Genomic DNA, 20741 nt, shown 5'->3' with positions numbered 1-20741 from the left:
ATATAGGAACTAACTCGGAATGGCAAAAGTCACGTCGCATGCCGCCCGGATATTTGCGGTCATGGATATTTCCGGAGAAGTACCACTTTCATCACTCTGGTCGACTAAAATATTATGTATACTCGAGGTTGGAGGTTGTTTATAAAATAACCAATATGCTAACAGAGAATCTAACAAGACTTACATTTTTCTCGTTTCATTTCACGTTAGGCCATGTAGCTTTGGAATGTTTAATTTATATTTTAATAATTTTTATCGCAGGCGGAACACAAGAGGTACCCTTTTTAAACGTTTTTCAACCATGCGCCCAAATTTGAGACAGTGTTTTTCAAAAACCCGTCATGTTTTAGGAAACATAAAATTCTGTAATTTTATTTATAAACAGTGTATAACATTTCGCAATGTATATATTGTGTTGAAAGTTTGATATGATCAGACGACAGGTTTTGAGAAAAAAATCTCTGAAAATTTACGCTTGGTTGAAAAACGTTTAAAAACGAGAATTTTTTGCGTTCCCTCTGCGATAAAAATATTAAAAAACAAATTGAAAATTCCAAACTTAAATATCCTAGCGTAAAATTAAACCAGGCATATTATGACGTTATTTCGTTCTGTGTATTCCTATTGTTTATTTAATAAATAACCTCCAAACTGAGTGCAACTAATATTTTGCTAGACAGTAAATTATATGTTTTAAAATGCCGATTCCCATTACATTTTATCCAGGCTTTGGACTGGCATAATGATTATATTAAAATCGTTTTGGCGTGTTTTAAATCAGCTGTAATCAAGCTTCGTCTATTAGTTTTGTCAGCTTTTGGTAAGCGTCGTTTTTCTATGTATATACTGTACCAGTAACAGACACGCATTTAATCACGCGCGTGATCGAGCATGAGAAGTACGCAGGGCGCGTGCGGTCTTAGAGGAGGAGAGTGTACAAAGAGGAAATTGCAGCTGAATAAATATTGCATAGTAGGCCACACTATCTTGTATTACTATTGACAAATGTAAATAAATTCCCTGCGATGTCATGAAATCGTTGTCAAATGGTACTTGCATATTATCAAAATTTGATATTTGAAAGCAAATAAAGATTATTCTTAAGGTTTCCTAGTGATTGATACTCAGTTATAGTAAAATGGCCAAAGTTCATTCTTGAAGTTTCAAGCAAATGCTCAGTTTCAAACTATAACGAAATAAATAAAGTTCCTTCTTGGAATAATTAATCAATTTGACTTATTATAATAATAATAATGTTATTTGTTTTACGTCCCACTAACTACTATTTTAAGGTCTTCGGAGACGCCGAGGTGCCGGAATTTAGTCCCGCAGGAGTTCTTTTACGTGACAGTAAATCTACCGACACGGGGCTGTCGTATTTGAGCACCTTCAAATACCACCGGACTGAGCCAGGATCGAACCTGCCAAGTTGGGGTTAGAAGGCCAGCGCCTTAACCGTCTGAGCCACTCAGCCCGACGGACTTATTATGAAAATAAATGTAGTTCACTCTTGATATCCTAAATTGAATGCCTAATTCTAACATTATCGTAAATTAATTCGAGTTCACTCTTGAGGTAAGAAGGAAGATTGATATTACTCAAGTTCTAATTCACTGGATAAATATATAACTAAATGGCTAAATTTCGACTGAATTCTATACAAGTCTTTCAAAGTTCTTTCCACTCGTTAGCAAGTTCGTTTGAGCTTTGGTGTAGCTCTAGTAAGACTTAATATTACACTGGCTTTACGTGTAAAATTGAGAGGTATTTGTAAGATTGAAAGTCACTCAAGAAATTGAAAGTTACTTGAAAAATTGTGACTTCTGAACATGGAAGTTAAATTGGAAGTCACAGTTCATAAAGCTCGAACTAACTGTTCTTTAAACAACACAGAAGCATATCACCTTTAAGTTGTTCTGGATCTTGAAGTTGCTGCTTCCGTCTGACTGCATCCTCGCAGCCCCATAGTACCACGTATTCACCGGCGACCAGGAGCATCATTACCATATGTCCCCGACGATCCGGAACACTATCACCACGCATCCCTCGAAGCTACCACGCTCCCACGATGGAAGTTCGCACGATGATACGCGTGGTGCAGTCTATGCATATGGCGTCAAATTGCTCTCGTCACTTGGTATATTATAGCACTGTCGGTTCATGATTAACAAGTGTAACGACGTAGGGAAGTTTCACTTGTGATATTTGAACCAAGGTTCCACTTGACAATGCGATCGAACCGTCACTGTCCAACAGCACATGTTCGATACGCTTAATGCACTGTGTTCCTGACCTAAAGTTTGAATACATTTTTACATTTCGTGAATTCTATACAGAGTCTGTACATTCTACCTCGTGCACGATAATGTCATAATATTCAATTACACAGTCTATGTTCTCTCACAAGAAATAATGGCAAGTGATATTCAGGAAACAGCCTACCGCTTACCTCGCACACCATAAAGTATTAATGCTCAGTTTCATAGTCTATATTCCCTTACGAACAATAGTACGTAATTTTAAGTCCCAAATAGTTGGTCACTCGCAGAATTTCAAATACATAAACCTGTCTCATTAAATTGTAAGTTATGTTGTTTCCTGACAGTTCTGTAGCACACGACACAAACAAAATATGTCCCATTGAACAAACACTTGTGTTTTAAAGCAAACAAAGTAATATGTTAAAGTGTTTGAATGCTCTTAAATAAGTCCCTTAGAAGTGGACGAAAAATGTTAGAGTATAAAGTTACACTGCTGTCACAGTCGAAGTTCTCAAGTAGGCCGTGCCTCGCTGATACTGAGTTCGAAGTTACAGACGTTTGGAACTTGGCACTCCACACACGAAGTCAAATCATACCACCGGTACTACGTCATGCAGCAGACCTTCACCGGTCTCTGGTGTAGGTCGTTGTGTGCCGTTGAGATCTTTTGAAATGCTTTTATTCTCCACCCTGAAGGGGTGGGGCGGGCCACCTAGAGGGTAACGCCCTTTCTCTGGCCAGGAGAGGTGACTGGGTTGGAAAGAAGTGTGAGAATAAGGAGATGGGAAAAGGAAGATATGCTCTTGTTGGAAGGAAGAGGGAGGAGGTGGAGGGTTGCTGATGTTGCAAAAGGAGGTCGTGAGGAGTCTGATGGTATCAAGTGTTGGAAGTGGTGAACGGACGGGTTGACGACGTTGGAATGGAGGAGGGGTTGGCTTGGGGCGACGACGTGTATTGTTGACGGGATGGATAGGGAGAGGTTGCGGAGGGGATCGAGAGGGTTCCACTTGATGTAGCTGGCGGTATATGTACGCTCCCATGCTGATGAGGCGCTGGACGTCATCTTCTGTAGGTAGATGGAGGCGGACCGAGTATGTTGGACCGTATATGATCTGGATCCTGAATGCCCTTCGGGCAGGCACGCCTTCCGCGTGGAGTTCACTGAGTATTTCACGGTCGGAGATTGCAGGATTCACACCGGGAATGACACAGCTGTACATGGCCTGAGATGTTGTTGTTGTTGTTGGTGGTGATGGTGTCGACGGTGATGTTGCGGCGGTTGCTGATGTAGTGGCAGGCGTAGCAGAGGCTTCTTCTTCTTATTCTCCTTCTTCAGGTTGCTGAGGTGTAAGGTATTGGGGGGGGGTTATGTACAGAAGACTGGGTCTGTCAGGGGTGTCAGAGATGGGGAGGCACAATGAAATAATTGGGGAAGAATGAGACAGAGATATAGTAGTGAAAGGAACAAAAGGATGGGTACGTGCAGATGTGGTGGTGATGGTAAGGGCGGAATGGTACACAGACATGATGGGGAGCTGACTTTTCAATCGTGGAAGCTGCTATATGCTTTGTTGAGTCCGGCTGGGAGCTGTATTAAAGATGTGGAGCCACCCGGCCGGCAACAAAAATGATCGGGGGTGTCTTCGGGGAGTTGTCGTAGATCGCAGCTGTCCGTATTCGCAGAGATGCTGATGGTGAGGGTGATGCTGATGCACTGTGTTGCGTTGTCCCTTTCCTGCCGCCGTTGAGTCTCCAGGCTGGCCTTTTATACAAAACTTGACCCTGAGCGTGAATGTCATGGATATCACCCGTTACTTCAACATCATAATATCTCCGTAAATAATGTACCTATCGACTTGAAATTTGCGTATGAGATATTAGATATTGCCTGCTACACAATCCCTTTGTCCATTTTCTGTTATCCCAACAGGACGCGGAGATAGAAATAGCTACTAGGTAATTCCTTCTGGCGTGCAAGCCACATGTTCGGTGACGTCGCTGTCGTGCCTTAGCAAGCTGTAGCCGGGATTACTAGCAGCATGCGTTGCGCCAGACTACAACGCGTACAATTTAAATTTATCCTTGTTGTCTCCAGTTCCATTACGGGCAATTGCAGGCGTAACCGGATGGTTCCTGTTTGAATACCTATGTACATTAGGAATACCTGAAGCCGCAAGAAGATTAGGCTAGTTTTTCAATGTAACACATTCTCTGTTTAGCAGGACCTGATGTCGCTGGTTTGTTAATGTTTCTTAAGGGTTATTTCAACCCTGACATCTTTCTTCACATATTTCATCTTCCTCCTCTTATCTTCAAGACTGAGCTCAAGTTTCAGGTACATGCAGTTCGTCACTGCCGCTTCCTTCCTTAAATAATCCATCAAATCGTCGGCTCTTAGGATATGGATTTGCAACTAAAGAGTTGATCTTGTGATGCCATAGCTCTACAGCATTTGTTGTTCGATGTCGCTTTTTGTAACAACTCCACATGCTGATTGTATTCTCGCTGTTTTCAAACCATACGTCTACGAAATAGTCTAAGAAGTCCACAAGTATTTATGTAGAAGGAACCTGAGAATGAATCACTTGTCTTCGTTCTCCCTGTAGTTCCTCGTCAGGCCAAGTTCCTGCACTTTCCTCCAGATATATTGTTCATGTGAAAAAGAAAGCCTGTTAACCTTGCTGATGGAAATACTTCTCGTAGGGATGACATCGTAGCTGCTTCGAAGTTTTGTTAGAATTCCATTGAATAACCGCTTCCAAGGCAAAGTGAAAGAAAGAAAGAAAGAAAGGAACGCAAAGACGATTGGATAAACGTCTGCGTGAATGGTGTATATCTGAGCAAACTGCTGCAACTCTTGAACGTGCCATCCATAAAAAATTGCACAAATTGCCTAAGATTTTCTCTACCTTTTTCGGCACTAAAGTGATCATTCTTTCCCCCATGCCATCGTCAGCTAAAATAAACTGGCTGCCATTATTCATCCTTAATGCCTCTTCATTAAAATTGTCTAAGCACTTAATTTTGACTCTACTTGAAGTGCGCCGCATTGCTCTTTTTAAAGTTTCTTGGGATGGCATATCTGTGACAAAGTCGTAGCCCCTGTTACGCAGGTCCCCGAACTTCTAAATCTAATTTTGTGATAGTGAAGTCGCTTCTTCTCTTGCTCTCTTCTTTTCCTATTAAACCTGCTTATTCACTGTGAAGGTGGTCTACACTGACGATCGATGGTGTGAAGTATTTCTTCAGCTCTTGTCCTAAGTTTTCAACAGCTATGTCAGTATATTTCAGCACATTTCAGCCTTTCGAAATCGAGTTGCAGCATACCATCTGCAGTACGACGGTCAGTACTCAGCCCTAGTATTTGCAGGACTTCACATTTTGTGATATTTCCCCAGTTAAATGATGCCACAGCATCATGTAAACCAAAATGAAGGGTCCATACAATTTACACATTTACGTTGGATTTTGTATACGATAATGGGGACACTTTTCCAGAAGGTTAATATCTAACAGGTCCTTGAAAATAGATTTTATTTCCTCCATTATAACATATAGCATACTGTGGGGATGACTTCAAGTTTGTCCTGTCTCTATTCCTCCGTTATACTTACACCAGCTGTCTTCTCCTAGTGGACACAACCCATATTCGGGCTTGTCATCAGTCAATGACATGTGACAGAATAATACCCAAAGAGCGTTTCTCTTTTGCTCAACACTATCAGTATTCTGCCTAATGGCCAGTTCATAATACTCCAGGAAAATGTCAAACGTCAATGAAATGGCGTATTGATTTTATTTCCGGGAATGCCCGAGGACAAGTTCGGCTCGCGAAATGCAGGTCTTTTGATTAGTCTCCCGTAGGCGACCTCGCGCATCTTGATGAGGATGATTTGTTGATGAAGGCGACAGATACACCCAGCCCCCGTGCCAGCGGAATTAACCGATTATGGTTAAAATTTCCGACCCTGCCGGGAATCGAACCCGGAACCCCTGTGACCAAATGCCAACACGCTAACCATTTAACCATGGAGCCGGACACCACCCATTGGTTTGTCATCACCCAACTTCCTTCCTTGAAGCTCCTCTTCAGTTTCCTCAGTCTAGATCCCATTCGTTTCTGGACATTCCCAACACACTCGAGTTAACTTATATTTACAGTGTCCCCATTTGGAGTTTATTTCCTCAATAGTTTTGAAAGATTTTGAGTCTCTATCACCCAAATAATTCATGCACCTAACATTATACCATGACAGAGAACGCTCAAAAATAACTTTCACTCCAGCCAAATCCATAACCCCGCTACATCCAATGTAATTAGCCATACAGTTCTCCGTATGTTCATTGTTAACAACACCAGTACAATTACAATGTTTGTGGAGTACAACTACATCAATAATCTTCCCTGTGTCTATACTTGTGACTGAAACAACACCGTTCAATGAGGTATGGCCCCTTTCTTGCCAGGAGCCATCAAAGGCAACTGTCAAACCAGTCACATTATTGTTCTCTTCAACACCTTCCTCAGCAGCCGCCTTTATGCACTCCAATACCACATGATCAACAACAGAGTCTATTACAATATTATACTTGTGAAATTTTGAGGGAGGACTTGATAGGTTCATCACAACGAACAACATGTCACCTGCAGTCTTGCCTTTACCACTGCTCTTAGTCCACAAACTAACGTAATATTTACACTGTAATATGCCTCACAGTTCTCATTATTGCCTTCACTATTACCTGTATTAGCACTACAGGAACTGAATAAAACCTGCATGATAGTTGTTTTCTATGATGCAGAACTTATGTGGGATTTAGGGCTAGGTTATTAGAAAATACATTGCATTCTCATGAATAATTCCTTCATGTCTGAAAAAAAATACTAAAGACATACCGTACAGAAAAGAATTTGACTCGTTACACAGGCAAGGCAGTGTTTACATCATGCCATACTGTGACATTTCAATAAAAAACGTGTTCACGTGGCTGACAACATGCACCGATTTCTACTAGGCCGGAACATGAGTGGCTTGCTCTTCCCCCGTAGATAACCGAAAACTGGGAAAGCGATTCTAGTATTCTAGCAATTCTAGCTCTGCACCTAGTCAAATGTGTTTCTTGTTATTCAGACCCATCCCATCTCTTGAACACAGTTTGCGCAACACATGTTTTCCAGGTACCGGTGCATCTGATTATTAAGTCACATTAATAATCTCACGACTTTCATTTCCAGTATTTAAACTATGATATTTTTCCCTAACTTCACCCAGTTTCTTCCTTCCGGCTCACTACTGGGTTTTTCTGTTTGCGTTGAAAGGTTATGGTAATTATTGCTGGAGGAAGGACTGGTTATTAACGATTCAGAAACAAATTTTATATCAACTCTGGCCTTCCTTTTCCAATTAACACGCTTTTTGAACATTCTATATTGTTAATTAGACAATGATTGTGACAATATGGAAGCTGCTGGGGTATGCGTAGTGCTAAGTAATGACATTAGAGCAAAACCAGTGTCTGAGTGTCATGAAAGGTGTTACTCATAGGGTTAGTCGTGCTGCAATAGCACTTTCTGGCTCAGTGAGGAAAGCAGTGGCCTAGTACGCCTAATGTTAGTGCTGCCATTGTAATTTTTTTGGTTTTCCTATAACTGCATAGCCTTTGGTGGTGTTATTTGAGGATCCAACAAACAGACAATCAGAGGCATACTGAAGCATTTAAATACAGCAAGGACACTGAAATATTCAGGGACACATACTCTATATAACCACATCAACCATAAACAAAGCAAAGAGTTGACAGTCGCCAATTGAATTTATGGCAATGCTTCTAACACAGAAAGGTCTCAGAAATATATTTCTCTCATCTACTGAAATTTACTATTCTCTTGATAGACATTTTACAAATTTTTCACAAAGTATTGTAATCATTTACACACCAATGAACAGGGAGTGATGGCAGATTCAATTTGTTTTTAAAATTGGAATTTTTTGTAATTTTGTGCGTTCAGTGTACCTTTAATATTAGAGTTATATTACACTTAAGTTATATTACAAAAAGGCGGTGTGTGAGAGAGAAGAGAGATGACATCAGTATACTGTTTCAATAAAGGGAAACAAACTCTACAGGCTACACCGTACAGTTTCTTTGTTGTGTATCGTAAGAAGAACGCAGTTGATGGGTGACCTAGTTTTTATTCAATTATCCTTAGGTATGGAAGTAATTTCCTCTGTCACCATATGAACACATACTTCGCAAAGCTCATCCACATGCTTCAGTGAACAGCTGCGTTTGACATTAAGTCAGATAGCCATCTGCTAAACTGTAAAATATTTAATTGCAATTTGACGACTTGGCGTATAGGACGTAGAGAGTGACACGTTGCTGTTCATAGCAGTTCATATTGCGCTGTATTTTCGACTGTAGAAGATGTCAGCCTCGTAGAAAATGCTGTTATGAAATCAACAGTTCTCATGTTCACCCATAAGATGTTGAAGCTTCACATTTATACAGTGTGTATTAACCCTTAGCATTGCAATAACTTCGCCTAGCTGTATATACATGCATTTGAAAAGGTATGAGTGTACAGTATTATCATCATATCTTCTTCTGCAACATTTTCCAAGCCCTGTTGTGGTCGTGAGTGTGAAATGTGTCATGCATGTGGACATGACCTTGTTTTGCGACCAGATGCCCCTCCTGACACCAACCCTATGTTGAGGGATATATTATTTGTTGTGTGTTTCTGTGATAGAGGTTTGTGTGATGTACTGCGTGAATATGAAGAGCTGTGTGTTGTAAAGAACACAAATAACCAGTCCCAGAGTTACGGGAATTAACCAGACTGGATTAAAAACCCGATCTGACCAAGACTTCATCCTAGGTATCACTGACCTAAGACCTTGACGCTTGTCATTCAGCCAAAGTGGCGGACTCTTTACCAACAATTGATAAGGCTTGACGCTTGTCATTCAGCCAAAGTGCCGGGCTCTTTACCAACAATTCATAAGGCTCAAAACACGGATGGGGCAGAAAAGGGACACTCCCGCTAGGTTTTCATGACAGTGTCGCCCGGCGCATGTCTGACTTAGGTGAATGAAAGACACACTAGGTGGTCACTTCACAATTTTATTTACATGTGATTGATAATAACTAAGTTACATAGAGGGACGAATAGTATCGTAAAGGATAATAGCCATGTTAATAAGTAAAATGAAATAAATATATGCCAATCAATGATATTATCTTCACGGCTGTCATGTTATTAATATTTTTATAAAAAATAAGGTTCCTAGAAGGAAACCATAGCCGTCAGGCAAAAATTGGTTTTAATAGTTAAATTGGTAGCACACTAAAGATATAAACTGTCATTTCTTTTGGCTTCAAGCAGTTTAAAGAAGTTTCTCTACATTGTTTATAGCTTTATAACAACCAGACTTTGGCATCATGGAAAAGCTCGTGCCCCGGAAGAATGAAAGGTAGGTTACGTAGTACCTTTTGTTGATATTTATAATCCAATTGGTGTTATTTGTTAGTCAAGGTAAAAGGAATGAATATATGAACTCTTCATTCTTGGTGGCGAATAATTGACTGTGTGATTTTTATTTATATTTGAGTGTCCTATTTATAGGACAGTGGGCATAAGGGGTACTATTTGTTTCTCCTCTATTCCAGCTTGTCTCTGAACAAGATTTTGTCAAATCTGGAGGAAGAACCAGACTGCAATGTGTCATCTGTTGCTGTGTTACCACCTAGTTCCATGGATGACATCGTTACTGTTGAGGAATCCGGTGAAGAGGACGATTTGAACGTGCGTCATTTTCCTGGATCACAGATACGTGCTGATGCTGAAATGATGTACCATGAGCAAGAAGATGTAGTAGATGAAGAAGTTGTAAATAATACTTCCAATTACGACATTACTGAGGAAAACCACTCGAAACTGACCATGTCTTCTAAAACTGCATACGTGTGGACAACACATGACTTGGAACCTGAAACGGCAAAAAAGCGCACTCGTCCATCGCCGCTAGAAAATGCTGATTCCTGATATGACCACGTAGATCACGTGATTGAATCTCAACGGAAGCAAACAAGGTGCAGGGTAGGCAACAAAAAAGCGTCTATGAGGTGCAAAAAGTGTAGCATAACGCTACATGTGAAGGGTTTTGAGAAGTACCGCCATGCTGTGTAGAAGCACCAAGGTCCTCTGAAGTCTTACATTTTACTGTATTCCCTTCATTTCAAACTCTAACAATTGATTATGTAATCAGAGTGCTTGTATTAGATTCGAAATAATAATCATCATCATCATCATCTGTTTACCCTCCAGGTTCGGTTTTTCCCTCGGACTCAGCGAGGGATCCCACCTCTACCGCCTCAAGGGCAGTGTCCTGGAGCTTCAAGACTCTTCGTCGGGGGATACAACTGGGGAGTATGACCAGTATCCCGCCCAGGCGGCCTCACCTGCTATGGTGAACAGGGGCCTTGTAGGGGGATGGGCAGATTGGAAGGGATAGACAAGGAAGAGGGAAGGAAGCGGCCGTGGCCTTAAGTTAGGTACCATGCCGGCATTCGCCTGGAGGTGAAGTGGGAAACCACCGAAAACCACTTCGAGGATGGCTGAGGTGGGAATCAAACCCACCTCTACTCAGTTGACCTCCCGAGGCTGAGTGGACCCCGTTCCAGCCCTCGTACCACTTTTCAAACTTCGTGGCAGAGCCGGGAATCGAACCCGGACCTCCGGGGGTGGCAGCTAATCACGCTAACCACTACACCACAGAGGCGGACTAGATTCGAAATAATAATAATAATAATAATAATAATAATAATAATAATAATAATAATAATAATAATAATAATAATAATAATAATAATAATAATAAAACATTAGAATGACATACACATTTTTGTTATTATCATACCACTTTTGCCCACTGTCCTTTTTATAGGACACCCCCTCCTGTCCATGCAACGTATCTGGTCCTGAAATACAGTACTTAACATTGGGGATCATCATACAACCTATAGGTCAGTTATATACCATTAATCTTCAAATTCAAGCAAAACAACTTTTGGGCAGATTTGGGTTAAGTCTACCGCTGAGATAACGTTATGTCAGGTATAAGCTTCTATATTCAATGATACACACACATCGTGGATAGGTCGACATGAAACAAACTAAGAATTTCCACATCTTCTACCGCGCATAACCTTGTTCATAAGAATGGTTGCGGTACCATAATTTCTGACTTGCAGGGAGCTTTCTAAAGGTACTCTTTATGAGTGGTCAGAATTGATATTTAGACGGCAAATTCGCCAAATTTTAAAAACTTTGGTGGAAATATTCAATGTTCACAGTCACTTGTTCAAATATTTGTACTTGTATTCATTAAAATGTCACTTATATTTGTTACTAGCTGAACTCACTGTTTTGACGGGTTCATCAGAATGAAGGTACATTTACAATAAGCGGAATTTTCGAAAACAAAGAATGTTAGTTATGTGTTCCCTATTGCATCCGGGAGATAGTAGGTTCGAATCCCACTATCGGCAGCCCTGAAAATGGTTTTCCGTGGTTTCCCATTTTCACACCAGGCAAATGCTGGGGCTGTACCTTAATTAAGGCCACGGCCGCTTCCTTCCAACTCCTAGGCCTTTCCTATCCCATCGTCGCCATAAGACCTATCTGTGTCGGTGCGACGTAAAGCCCCTAGCAAAAAAAAAAAAAAAAAATGTGTTCCCTAGTGTAGAGGCTGAACTCAACATGGTTAACACCCATTATTCTTTGCATTTCATTGTCCGAAAAAGTAGCAACGTAAAAGATTGATACATAAAAATGATACGTAACATCTTCGTTGCTGACGTTCTGAATGTTAGGCGCTTACGCGTGAGGACACTTCTATATTTAAGATATTTGGAGCCAGTCACTTAGTATAACGTGTCATTGTACACCACACTTATTTTCTTACCGCGAATTCAAAGGAAGTGTGATTTACTGGTACTAACACGGGGACATGGGATGTACAGTTGGTCGTGTGAGAATCAGCTCAACCTGAGGACAAGTCCTATTACTTTCAGAGTCTTCACCTGTGGCATATTAATAGTCTTCGCGAAGCACAGACTGCAAACGATTGAACTGGAGTGGGTAGCTTGTAGGAATCGGTGTAATTCTTGGTGTGAACATGGATTCTCCTTTGCAAAAGCCAGTGAGTGTAACTGCCTCTATCACATGCCTGTGAAATGTCGTCAATTGTAGCCTAATGCCATTGCTCAGTTTCAGAGGGGACAGGTTTCATATAATCATGATGGGCTCCTATTTTCAAAGATATAATATGCGCCAACAGTCCAGGGACTGTGAGAGAATTTAGCAATTCAACATGATAGCGCACCGCCTCATCCTGACTGGTGACTTGGTTCACCAATGTATACACCATATCCTGCTCTTAACGTCAATCATTCATGATGGAACCATTGGTAGCTTTGGCTTCATTCTTTGTCGGAGTTAGTATTGTTCGCTCAGGCTATATCAGATTTATTTCTTGTATACTAGACTTCGCACTACCGCAACACTGAACATTGGTATGGCTTTGAAAGTCTGTGGATAAAACGCGTGAATATGGCACAAACCACCAATTATCAATCTCAGTGGCCTGTGCATTTAAGGTGATGCGAGTTTTGAATTCTAGAGAGTACCTTTGGATAGGTGGATACTAAGTATGCAGTTTGGTTGAGGTATGACCAGTGAGTTTTCCAGTTCTGAGGAATCAGCACTACACGTACGTGCTTAACGTCCAGTGGCGTATGCTGGTATCAAGACGTGGGCTACCACTAGATTGCTAGGGGCTTTACGTCGCACCGACACAGATAGGTCTTATGGCGACGATGGGATAGGAAAGGCCTAGGAGTTGGAAGGAAGCGGCCGTGGCCTTAATTAAGGTACATCCCCAGCATTTGCCTGGTGTGAAAATGGGAAACCACGGAAAACCATCTTCAGGGCTGCCGATAGTGGGATTTGAACCTACTATCTCCCGGATGCAAGCTCACAGCACCACTAGATTTAGGTTACCCCTTTTCGATAGTTGGTTTAGGGAACTTCAAACCTTAAGCGTTTTGAGCTGCAGCCAAATAGCCATCGGAGAAGCCTGCTGTGTTGTCAAGGCTGCTTCACAAGCTACTGCCCTGGCCTCTGCCACTGCCAATACTCAACATCTGATCAATCGAGTTAGTAGCCTAAGGTTTAGCAAATTGAATTCCAGCTTTGAGGCTAAATGGATAGAATGCTTGCCTTTGGTCCGACAGCCCCGGTTTAATTTTCAGAATCAACCCCCTCATACTGTTAATTCCCCTGGCTTGGGAACTGGGAGTTTATGACGTCTTCGCAATTTATTTTGTCCTTATTGGGTCATATTATTATTATTATTATTATTATTATTATTATTATTATTATTATTATTATTATTATTATTAAACACATTATCATAATCGTTAAATAACAATGTTGAGTTTTACAGCGGTCGTACCCATCGTTCACTGGTTAATTATCTTCATCGGATGATCAGTGGTGGTGTACGACCCAACCAACAAAAGAGAACACTAAACCTGAAAGATTGCATTTCATTTTAACAGATCTGCCTATAAAAATAAAACTGTATTACTCCTATACCAGCAGGCCTGCAGTGTCTTCCTACAAGGATGTAGAAGTAAACGGGAGTGAAATACCAGCACTCCGTTATCTATATAATTAAGTCAGAAGGATGAGGTGAGAAAGTGTATACGATGAGTAACGCATGGTTGATAGTTAGCAGTGGCATTCTGACGGACCGAAGCCTAGCACACTATCCTCCGCCGGTCGCCGCGCCTGTAGGCAAACAGCAGCAAGCCGCGTAAGGCATGTCCAGGGGAGCGGGACGAGAGTCTGGGCTGCAATATCAGTCTCCGAAGCCTTGTTCTCAGAAATACGTGCGACGTTTTTTCTCATTGCTTTCAAGGTTTGCAAATGGAACAATGTGTCAGATGCTTACAATATAATGTGCTTTAGATTTCCATCGCCCGCTTTCAAGGTTTGGGCTTCACTGATAGCCTTGGTAGCCCTCAGTATACGCCACTGTTAACGTCTATGTCCGCTTGGATTTAGACTTTAAAACATTCCATTAATAAAATCTCCCTTGTTAATCCTGCTATCGAAAGTGTGTACATGAGATACAAGTTATAGGAATTGATGTACACTGACTGACAGAGCAAATGCAACACCAAGAAGGAGTGGTCAGAACTTTATGCCAATTGCAGGGTAGACTGACGTCACTGAGGTATGCTCATGATGTGAAATGCGCCGCTGTGCTGCCCACGTAGCGAACGATAAATGGGACACGGCGTTGGCGAATGGCCCACTTCGTACCGTGATTTCTCAGCCGACAGTCATTGTAGAACGTGTTGTCGTGTGCCACAGGATACGTGTATAGCTAAGAATGCCAGGCCGCCGTCAACGGAGGCATTTCCAGCAGACAGACGACTTTACGAGGGGTATGGTGATCGGGCTGAGAAGGGCAGGTTGGTCGCTTCGTCAAATCGCAGCCGATACCCATAGGGATGTGTCCACGGTGCAGCGCCTGTGGCGAAGATGGTTGGCGCAGGGACATGTGGCACGTGCGAGGGGTCCAGGCGCAGCCCGAGTGACGTCAGCACGCGAGGATCGGCGCATCCGCCGTCAAGCGGTGGCAGCCCCGCACGCCACGTCAACCGCCATTCTTCAGCATGTGCAAGACACCCTGGCTGTTCCAATATCGACCAGAACAATTTCCCGTCGATTGGTTGAAGGAGGCCTGCACTCCCGGCGTCCGCTCAGAAGACTACCATTGACTCCACAGCATAGACGTGCACGCCTGGCATGGTGCCGGGCTAGAGCGACTTGGATGAGGGAATGGCGGAACGTCGTGTTCTCCGATGAGTCACGCTTCTGTTCTGTCAGTGATAGTCACCGCAGACGAGTGTGGCGTCGGCGTGGACAAAGGTCAAATCCGGCAGTAACTGTGGAGCGCCCTACCGCTAGACAACGCGGCATCATGGTTTGGGGCGCTATTGCGTATGCTTCCACGTCACCTCTAGTGCGTATTCAAGGCACGTTAAATGCCCACCGCTGCGTGCAGCATGTGCTGCGGCCGGTGGCACTCCCGTACCTTCAGGGGCTGCCCAATGCTCTGTTTCAGCAGGATAATGCCCGCCCACACACTGCTCGCATCTCCCAACAGGCTCTACGAGGTGTACAGATGCTTCCGTGGCCAGCGTACTCTCCGGATCTCTCACCAATCGAACACGTGTGGGATCTCATTGGACGCCGTTTGCAAACTCTGCCCCAGCCTCGTACGGACGACCAACTGTGGCAAATGGTTGACAGAGAATGGAGAACCATCCCTCAGGACACCATCCGCACTCTTATTGACTCTGTACCTCGACGTGTTTCTGCGTGCATCGCCGCTCGCGGTGGTCCTACATCCTACTGAGTCGATGCCGTGCGCATTGTGTAACCTGCATATCGGTTTGAAATAAACATCAATTATTCTTCCGTGCCGACTCTGTTTTTTCCCCAACTTTCATCCCTTTCGAACCACTCCTCCTTGGTGTTGCATTTGCTCTGTCAGTCAGTGTACATTAAGTGTGGTAGATTTATATTAAGGTTAATCATCGATATTTTGTGGGAGAGTAAAGTTACTGTTCCGGTCTTCTTATAAGCTTCAGTCCATTCACGGATTTTAACATAGTGTGGATTATATTATAATGTTTGGTTTAAATATATGTCTAGTAGTTTTCCAGTTATAGGAAATCAGCTGTACGCACGCCCATTTTTGTGCTATGTTTGCTTGGACGTACATTGTAAAAAAATCCGTTAATAGTATGTCCCTTATTGCTCGTGCTATCAAAAAGTGTACTTAACAAAAAAGTTTTAGAAATAGATATTTTATGGGAGAGTAAAATCACTGTTTCGGTCTTCCTATAAAGCCCCAGTGCATTCAATGATTTTTAAAGTGTATGGACCCTAAAACCTACCTTTGGATAAAATCAAACCAAACCCCATGGCACTAGAGTCCTTGAAGGGCCTTGGACTACCAAGCGACCGCTGCTCAGCCCGAAGGCCTGCAGATTACGAGGTGCCGTGTGGTCAGCACGGCTTTCTAGACCGGGGCCGCTATCTCACCGTCAGATAGCTCCTCAATTCTAATCATGTAGGCTGAGTGGACCTAGAACCAGCCCTCAGCTCCAGGTAAAAGTCCCTGACCTGGCCGGGAATCGAACCCGGGGCCTCCAGGTAAGAGGCAAGCACGATACCCCCTACACCACGGGGGCCGGCTACCTTTGGATAGATGTATTCTAAATATGAAATTTGGTTCAAATATGACCGGTAGTTTTCCAGTTTTAAGTAATTCGTTCTACGCGCACCCAGTTTTGGGCTATGTCTTCTGGTCATTATTATACTTGAAGCGGAAAATTAAAAGAACACTTCGCAAAAGAATCAATGTGCAGACACAGAATTTCCAATTACATAATAGGTAGTTATTTCGACTGTCGAAAGCAGGCTTACGTACTAGTATGTATATATACGTCCGCCTCTGTGGTGTAGTGGTTAGTGCGATTAGCTGCCACCCCCGGAGGCCCGGGTTCGATTCCCGGGTCTGCCGCGAAATTGAAAAGTGGTATGAGGGCTGGAACGGGGTCCACTCAGCCTCGGGAGGTCAACTGAATAGAGGTGGGTTCGATTCCCACCTTAGCCATCCTGGAAGTGGTTTTCCGTGGTTTCCCACTTCTCCTCCAGGAAAATGCCAGGATGGTAGCTGACTTAAGGCCACGGCCGCTTCCTTCCCTGTTCCTTGTCTATCCCTTCCCATCTTCCCATCCCCTACCAAGGCCCCTGTTCCAATTAGCAGGTGAGGCCGCCTGGGCGAGGTACTGGTCATTCTCCCCAGTTGTATCCCCCGTCCCAGAGTCTGAAGCTCCAGGACACTGCCGTTGAGGCGGTAGAGGTGGGATCCCTCGCTGAGGGAAAAGCCGACCCTGGAGGGTAAACAGATTAAGAAGATGAAGGGAGAGGGTGAAGCTCGGTGCTGGCAGAGCATTCTCCTATCGAAGGGCACCAAATGGTTTATTGATGGAGTTTAGTGTCCATCCGATGGACGAATCATCATCAACAGCGTCATATTCCCTCATTCCATACGAGCACTGAGTACAGGTTTGATATTTAATCCAGGCTTTTGGCACGCAATCTAAAGATTAGAAATTGTATACCTCCACCTCCCCTACCCTGTCAGTCAACATTCTGATGATAAAAATATTGTCTACGAATGCGACTCGAACCGTCGAATGACGATCTGAGACAATAATTTCAGGCTTTAAAGCCCACGGCCACCATACAATCGTGTTTGCTTATAGATCGAGATACTCAGTTTTCATACTCCAGAATGGAAGAATGTTATTCATTCAATTAATTGAAAAAGAGTATTTTTCACTAAACAGTTAAAGAATGATGGCCATCCTTGCATTGTTCTTGTAACTCATAGCTTCTACCAGTTTATTATTTTCTCAATATATATGTGGAAAACGAAAGATGCCTGACGCAGTTCGACAACATGCTGTGTACCAACGTCATCGTCCGATTTGTGGTGTGGTAGTGTGATTAGCTGCAACCCCCGGAGGCCCGGGTTCGATTTCCGGCTCTGCCACGAAATTTCAAAAGTGGTACGAGGGCTGGTACGGGGTCCACTCAGCCTCGGGAGGTCAACTGAGTAGAGGTGGGTTCGATTCCCACCTCAGCCTTCCTGGAAGTGGTTTTCTGTGATTTCCCACTTCTCCTCCAGGCATTTGCCGGGATGGTACCTAAATTAAGGGCACGGCCGCTTCCTTCCTTTTTCCCTGTCTATCCCTTTCAATCTTCCCATCCCCACCACGGCTCCTGTTCAGCATAGCAAGTGACGTCGCCTGGGCGAGGTACTGGTCATCCTCCCAGTTGTATCCCCAGACCCAATGTCTCACGCTCCAGGACACTGCCCTTGAGACGGTAGAGGTGGGATCCCTCGCTGAGTCCGAGGGAAAAACCAACCCTGGAGAGTAAACAGATGAAGAAAGAAAGAAGGCCAACGTCATCATGGAGGTAAGTGGATGCAGAGTGGGTCTCGGCCGACAAGTGGCTAAGGCTGGTCCGTGGTCCAGGAGCTGTGCACTTCGACCGGACAACTGAGCAGAGGAAGAGTGGCCACGACCCTACCGTGGCTCTACGCCTTTGCATTCGGGAGACGGGGGAGGTCTGGACATCACGGCTGGCCCCAACGGTTGGCTGCCCTGAGAATGGTTTACCGTGGTTTTCCATTCTCCTGCACTAAGGCGAATACCGGGACTGTTCCTAATACAGGCCACGGCCGCCTAACCTCTCACCTTCTCCGTGCATCTCCTTCACCTTAACAAAACTACCAGCCTGAGAGACGGCGTTACCGTCTAAGAGGCCTGCCTTCCCCTTTAGGGGAGCAATGAAAACATTTTTAGTAGTAGTAGTCATCATGGCAATGAGACAATAATTTTGCTGAGAGAAACAAATTTTTCTTTAAGAATGTACAAAAGTATTTTTCTTGTAAAAGAGACATAGAAATATGTGACTGGTACCAATTTCAGCTGTTGGAACCTTCTTGTGTTCTCAATACCTCTGTGAAAGAGAGACAGAATTAAGCGTTTTATATACAGCGTGATTCAGCCGCCCCTTTCAATGTAGTTTTATGCAACCCACAGTATTCATTCAATCCTGAAATGTCTGCTCAGCCGGTATGCTCAGACAACACAACGGGATATCTTGGTATTTACCGCTTAACCATGATAGGACGCCTAAATGTTGTATTAAACACTGGGAAACATGCGTTTGCCTTCTAGATCATATGAACCTGACAACCCGGCGAAACACTAAAGTGATATTGTGACTGCAGTAAACATAATACTTGCTATAAGCTCTCCAGTGTGCTGTATGGGACCGTAGTATAGTTGGTAAAGGCGTGGCGGAGCGGGCTTGCATGTCAGGTGGGAAGTTTGGGTCCGGGGCGAAGATGAAACATATTTGAAATATTTGTTTAATACGTACCGCATACAATGTAAGTTCAATACCCGCTTTCATGCAAATTGTGTGTGGATGGAAGAGTTTTTGGCCCTCGGAATGGCCGATTACTTAGCAGGTTGCACACATACAGACCGGAAATAATAGGAACACAACTGGTCTGACAATGTTTTATCGCAGCAAATGCTCGATGTGATGACCGTTTTGGTTTATGCATATTCGGGCCCGGTGTCCAATAGATCGTCTTGCGTGCTGAAGCATTCCAGGTGTAATTGCACGGCAGGCGTCCGTGATGAGTTGCCGGAGCTGGTGTAATCGACGTTTTTCAAATGTCCCCACAAGAAGTCTAACGGCGTTAAATCCGGTGATCTGGCGGACCAAAGAACAGGGTCTCCTGGTCGTATCCATTTCTCTGGCAGTTCCTCGTTCCTCGTTCGTCATTTTCCTCGCAATGCTGCAGGTTTCAAAATCCACTATCTGCAGTTCAACATAAATGTTCCACCTCAGGTTAAGGTGATGAAATGCAGAATGCGACCAATTTAACAACGACAGGATATCTCTGACTAGCAGACACTCTTCCCAGTCCACTCGTCCTAATCAATTTTGTTCGTAAAACTGTTGTCCGCAATACATGAGGATGCATGAATAAAATATTTGCAAACACGCTTGTTCCAAATTAAATAAAATGTTATATTTTGTCAAACAGCTCGTAAGTACACTTTACATTGCTGGAATTTGGGAAATGATGTTTAAAATGTGAGACTTTCTTGAGGGCGGCATCACAATTTCCTCACTGTGGTAGTTAGTTTAGTACTGTCTCGGTGTCTATGTATTCCTTTTGCAGATAGGTTAAGAAATAATAATGACTTAGATGATGGCGTCCCACAAAAGATTTTAGGCGATTATACTACCCCTCGGAAAGGTTATTAGTACTCGAAAGTCGCTGAAGTGCTGAATCGTATTGGCTGTACTGTTCTACTGGATATCGAGGAGAAAATGCTTGTTGGCATCCCCTTGTTCTTCTGCGAACATGATTAATTTCAAAATATTCACCGATTGGAAGGAAGGCCTGTGGATCATCATCAGGAAATGTTTAGAAAGTGATGGACAACTTCCGATTGGAGAAAAACGCTATATCACACAAACCTTTTTACCCCTCAACTTTCTTGATTACCAGTGGAGCAACCCAGCACTTACACGAAGGCACGTATTTCCATACAACATAGCTGTAGCAGATATACATTTAGGCCATGTCATGTACATGCTGAAGTGGGGAATCATCAGGCTCATTGAACAGCCCCGTTGATTGACACCTAACGCTGGTAATACTACGGTCAATTGTTCCCATGTGTGTTCAGTTGATCAGACTTCATGAATACCGTTTAGAACATCGTTTG

At 43.3% G+C, this 20741-nt stretch overlaps 1 protein-coding gene across 5 annotated transcripts in view; it reads left to right on the top strand.

Moving 5' to 3' along the window:
- CDase (neutral ceramidase) overlaps positions 1 to 20741 on the top strand; it is a 1004245-nt gene that overhangs the window by 157979 nt on the left and 825525 nt on the right. For 3 of the 5 annotated variants that reach the window (XM_068225499.1, XM_068225501.1, XM_068225498.1), the window contains exon 1: positions 9699 to 9739. The exons of the other annotated variants lie outside the window; for them this stretch is intronic. In XM_068225499.1, coding sequence (XP_068081600.1) covers positions 9733 to 9739 — 7 coding nt within the window. In that variant the 5' untranslated portion in view covers positions 9699 to 9732. Of the gene's footprint in view, positions 1 to 9698; positions 9740 to 20741 lie in introns of those variants that run through there. 5 annotated transcript variants of the gene reach the window in all.

Source organism: Anabrus simplex, chromosome 1 (assembly GCF_040414725.1).
Source record: "Anabrus simplex isolate iqAnaSimp1 chromosome 1, ASM4041472v1, whole genome shotgun sequence".
In the NCBI taxonomy this organism is placed as follows: Eukaryota; Metazoa; Arthropoda; class Insecta; order Orthoptera; family Tettigoniidae; genus Anabrus; species Anabrus simplex.
This window is presented reverse-complemented; position numbering and strand designations above follow the sequence as displayed.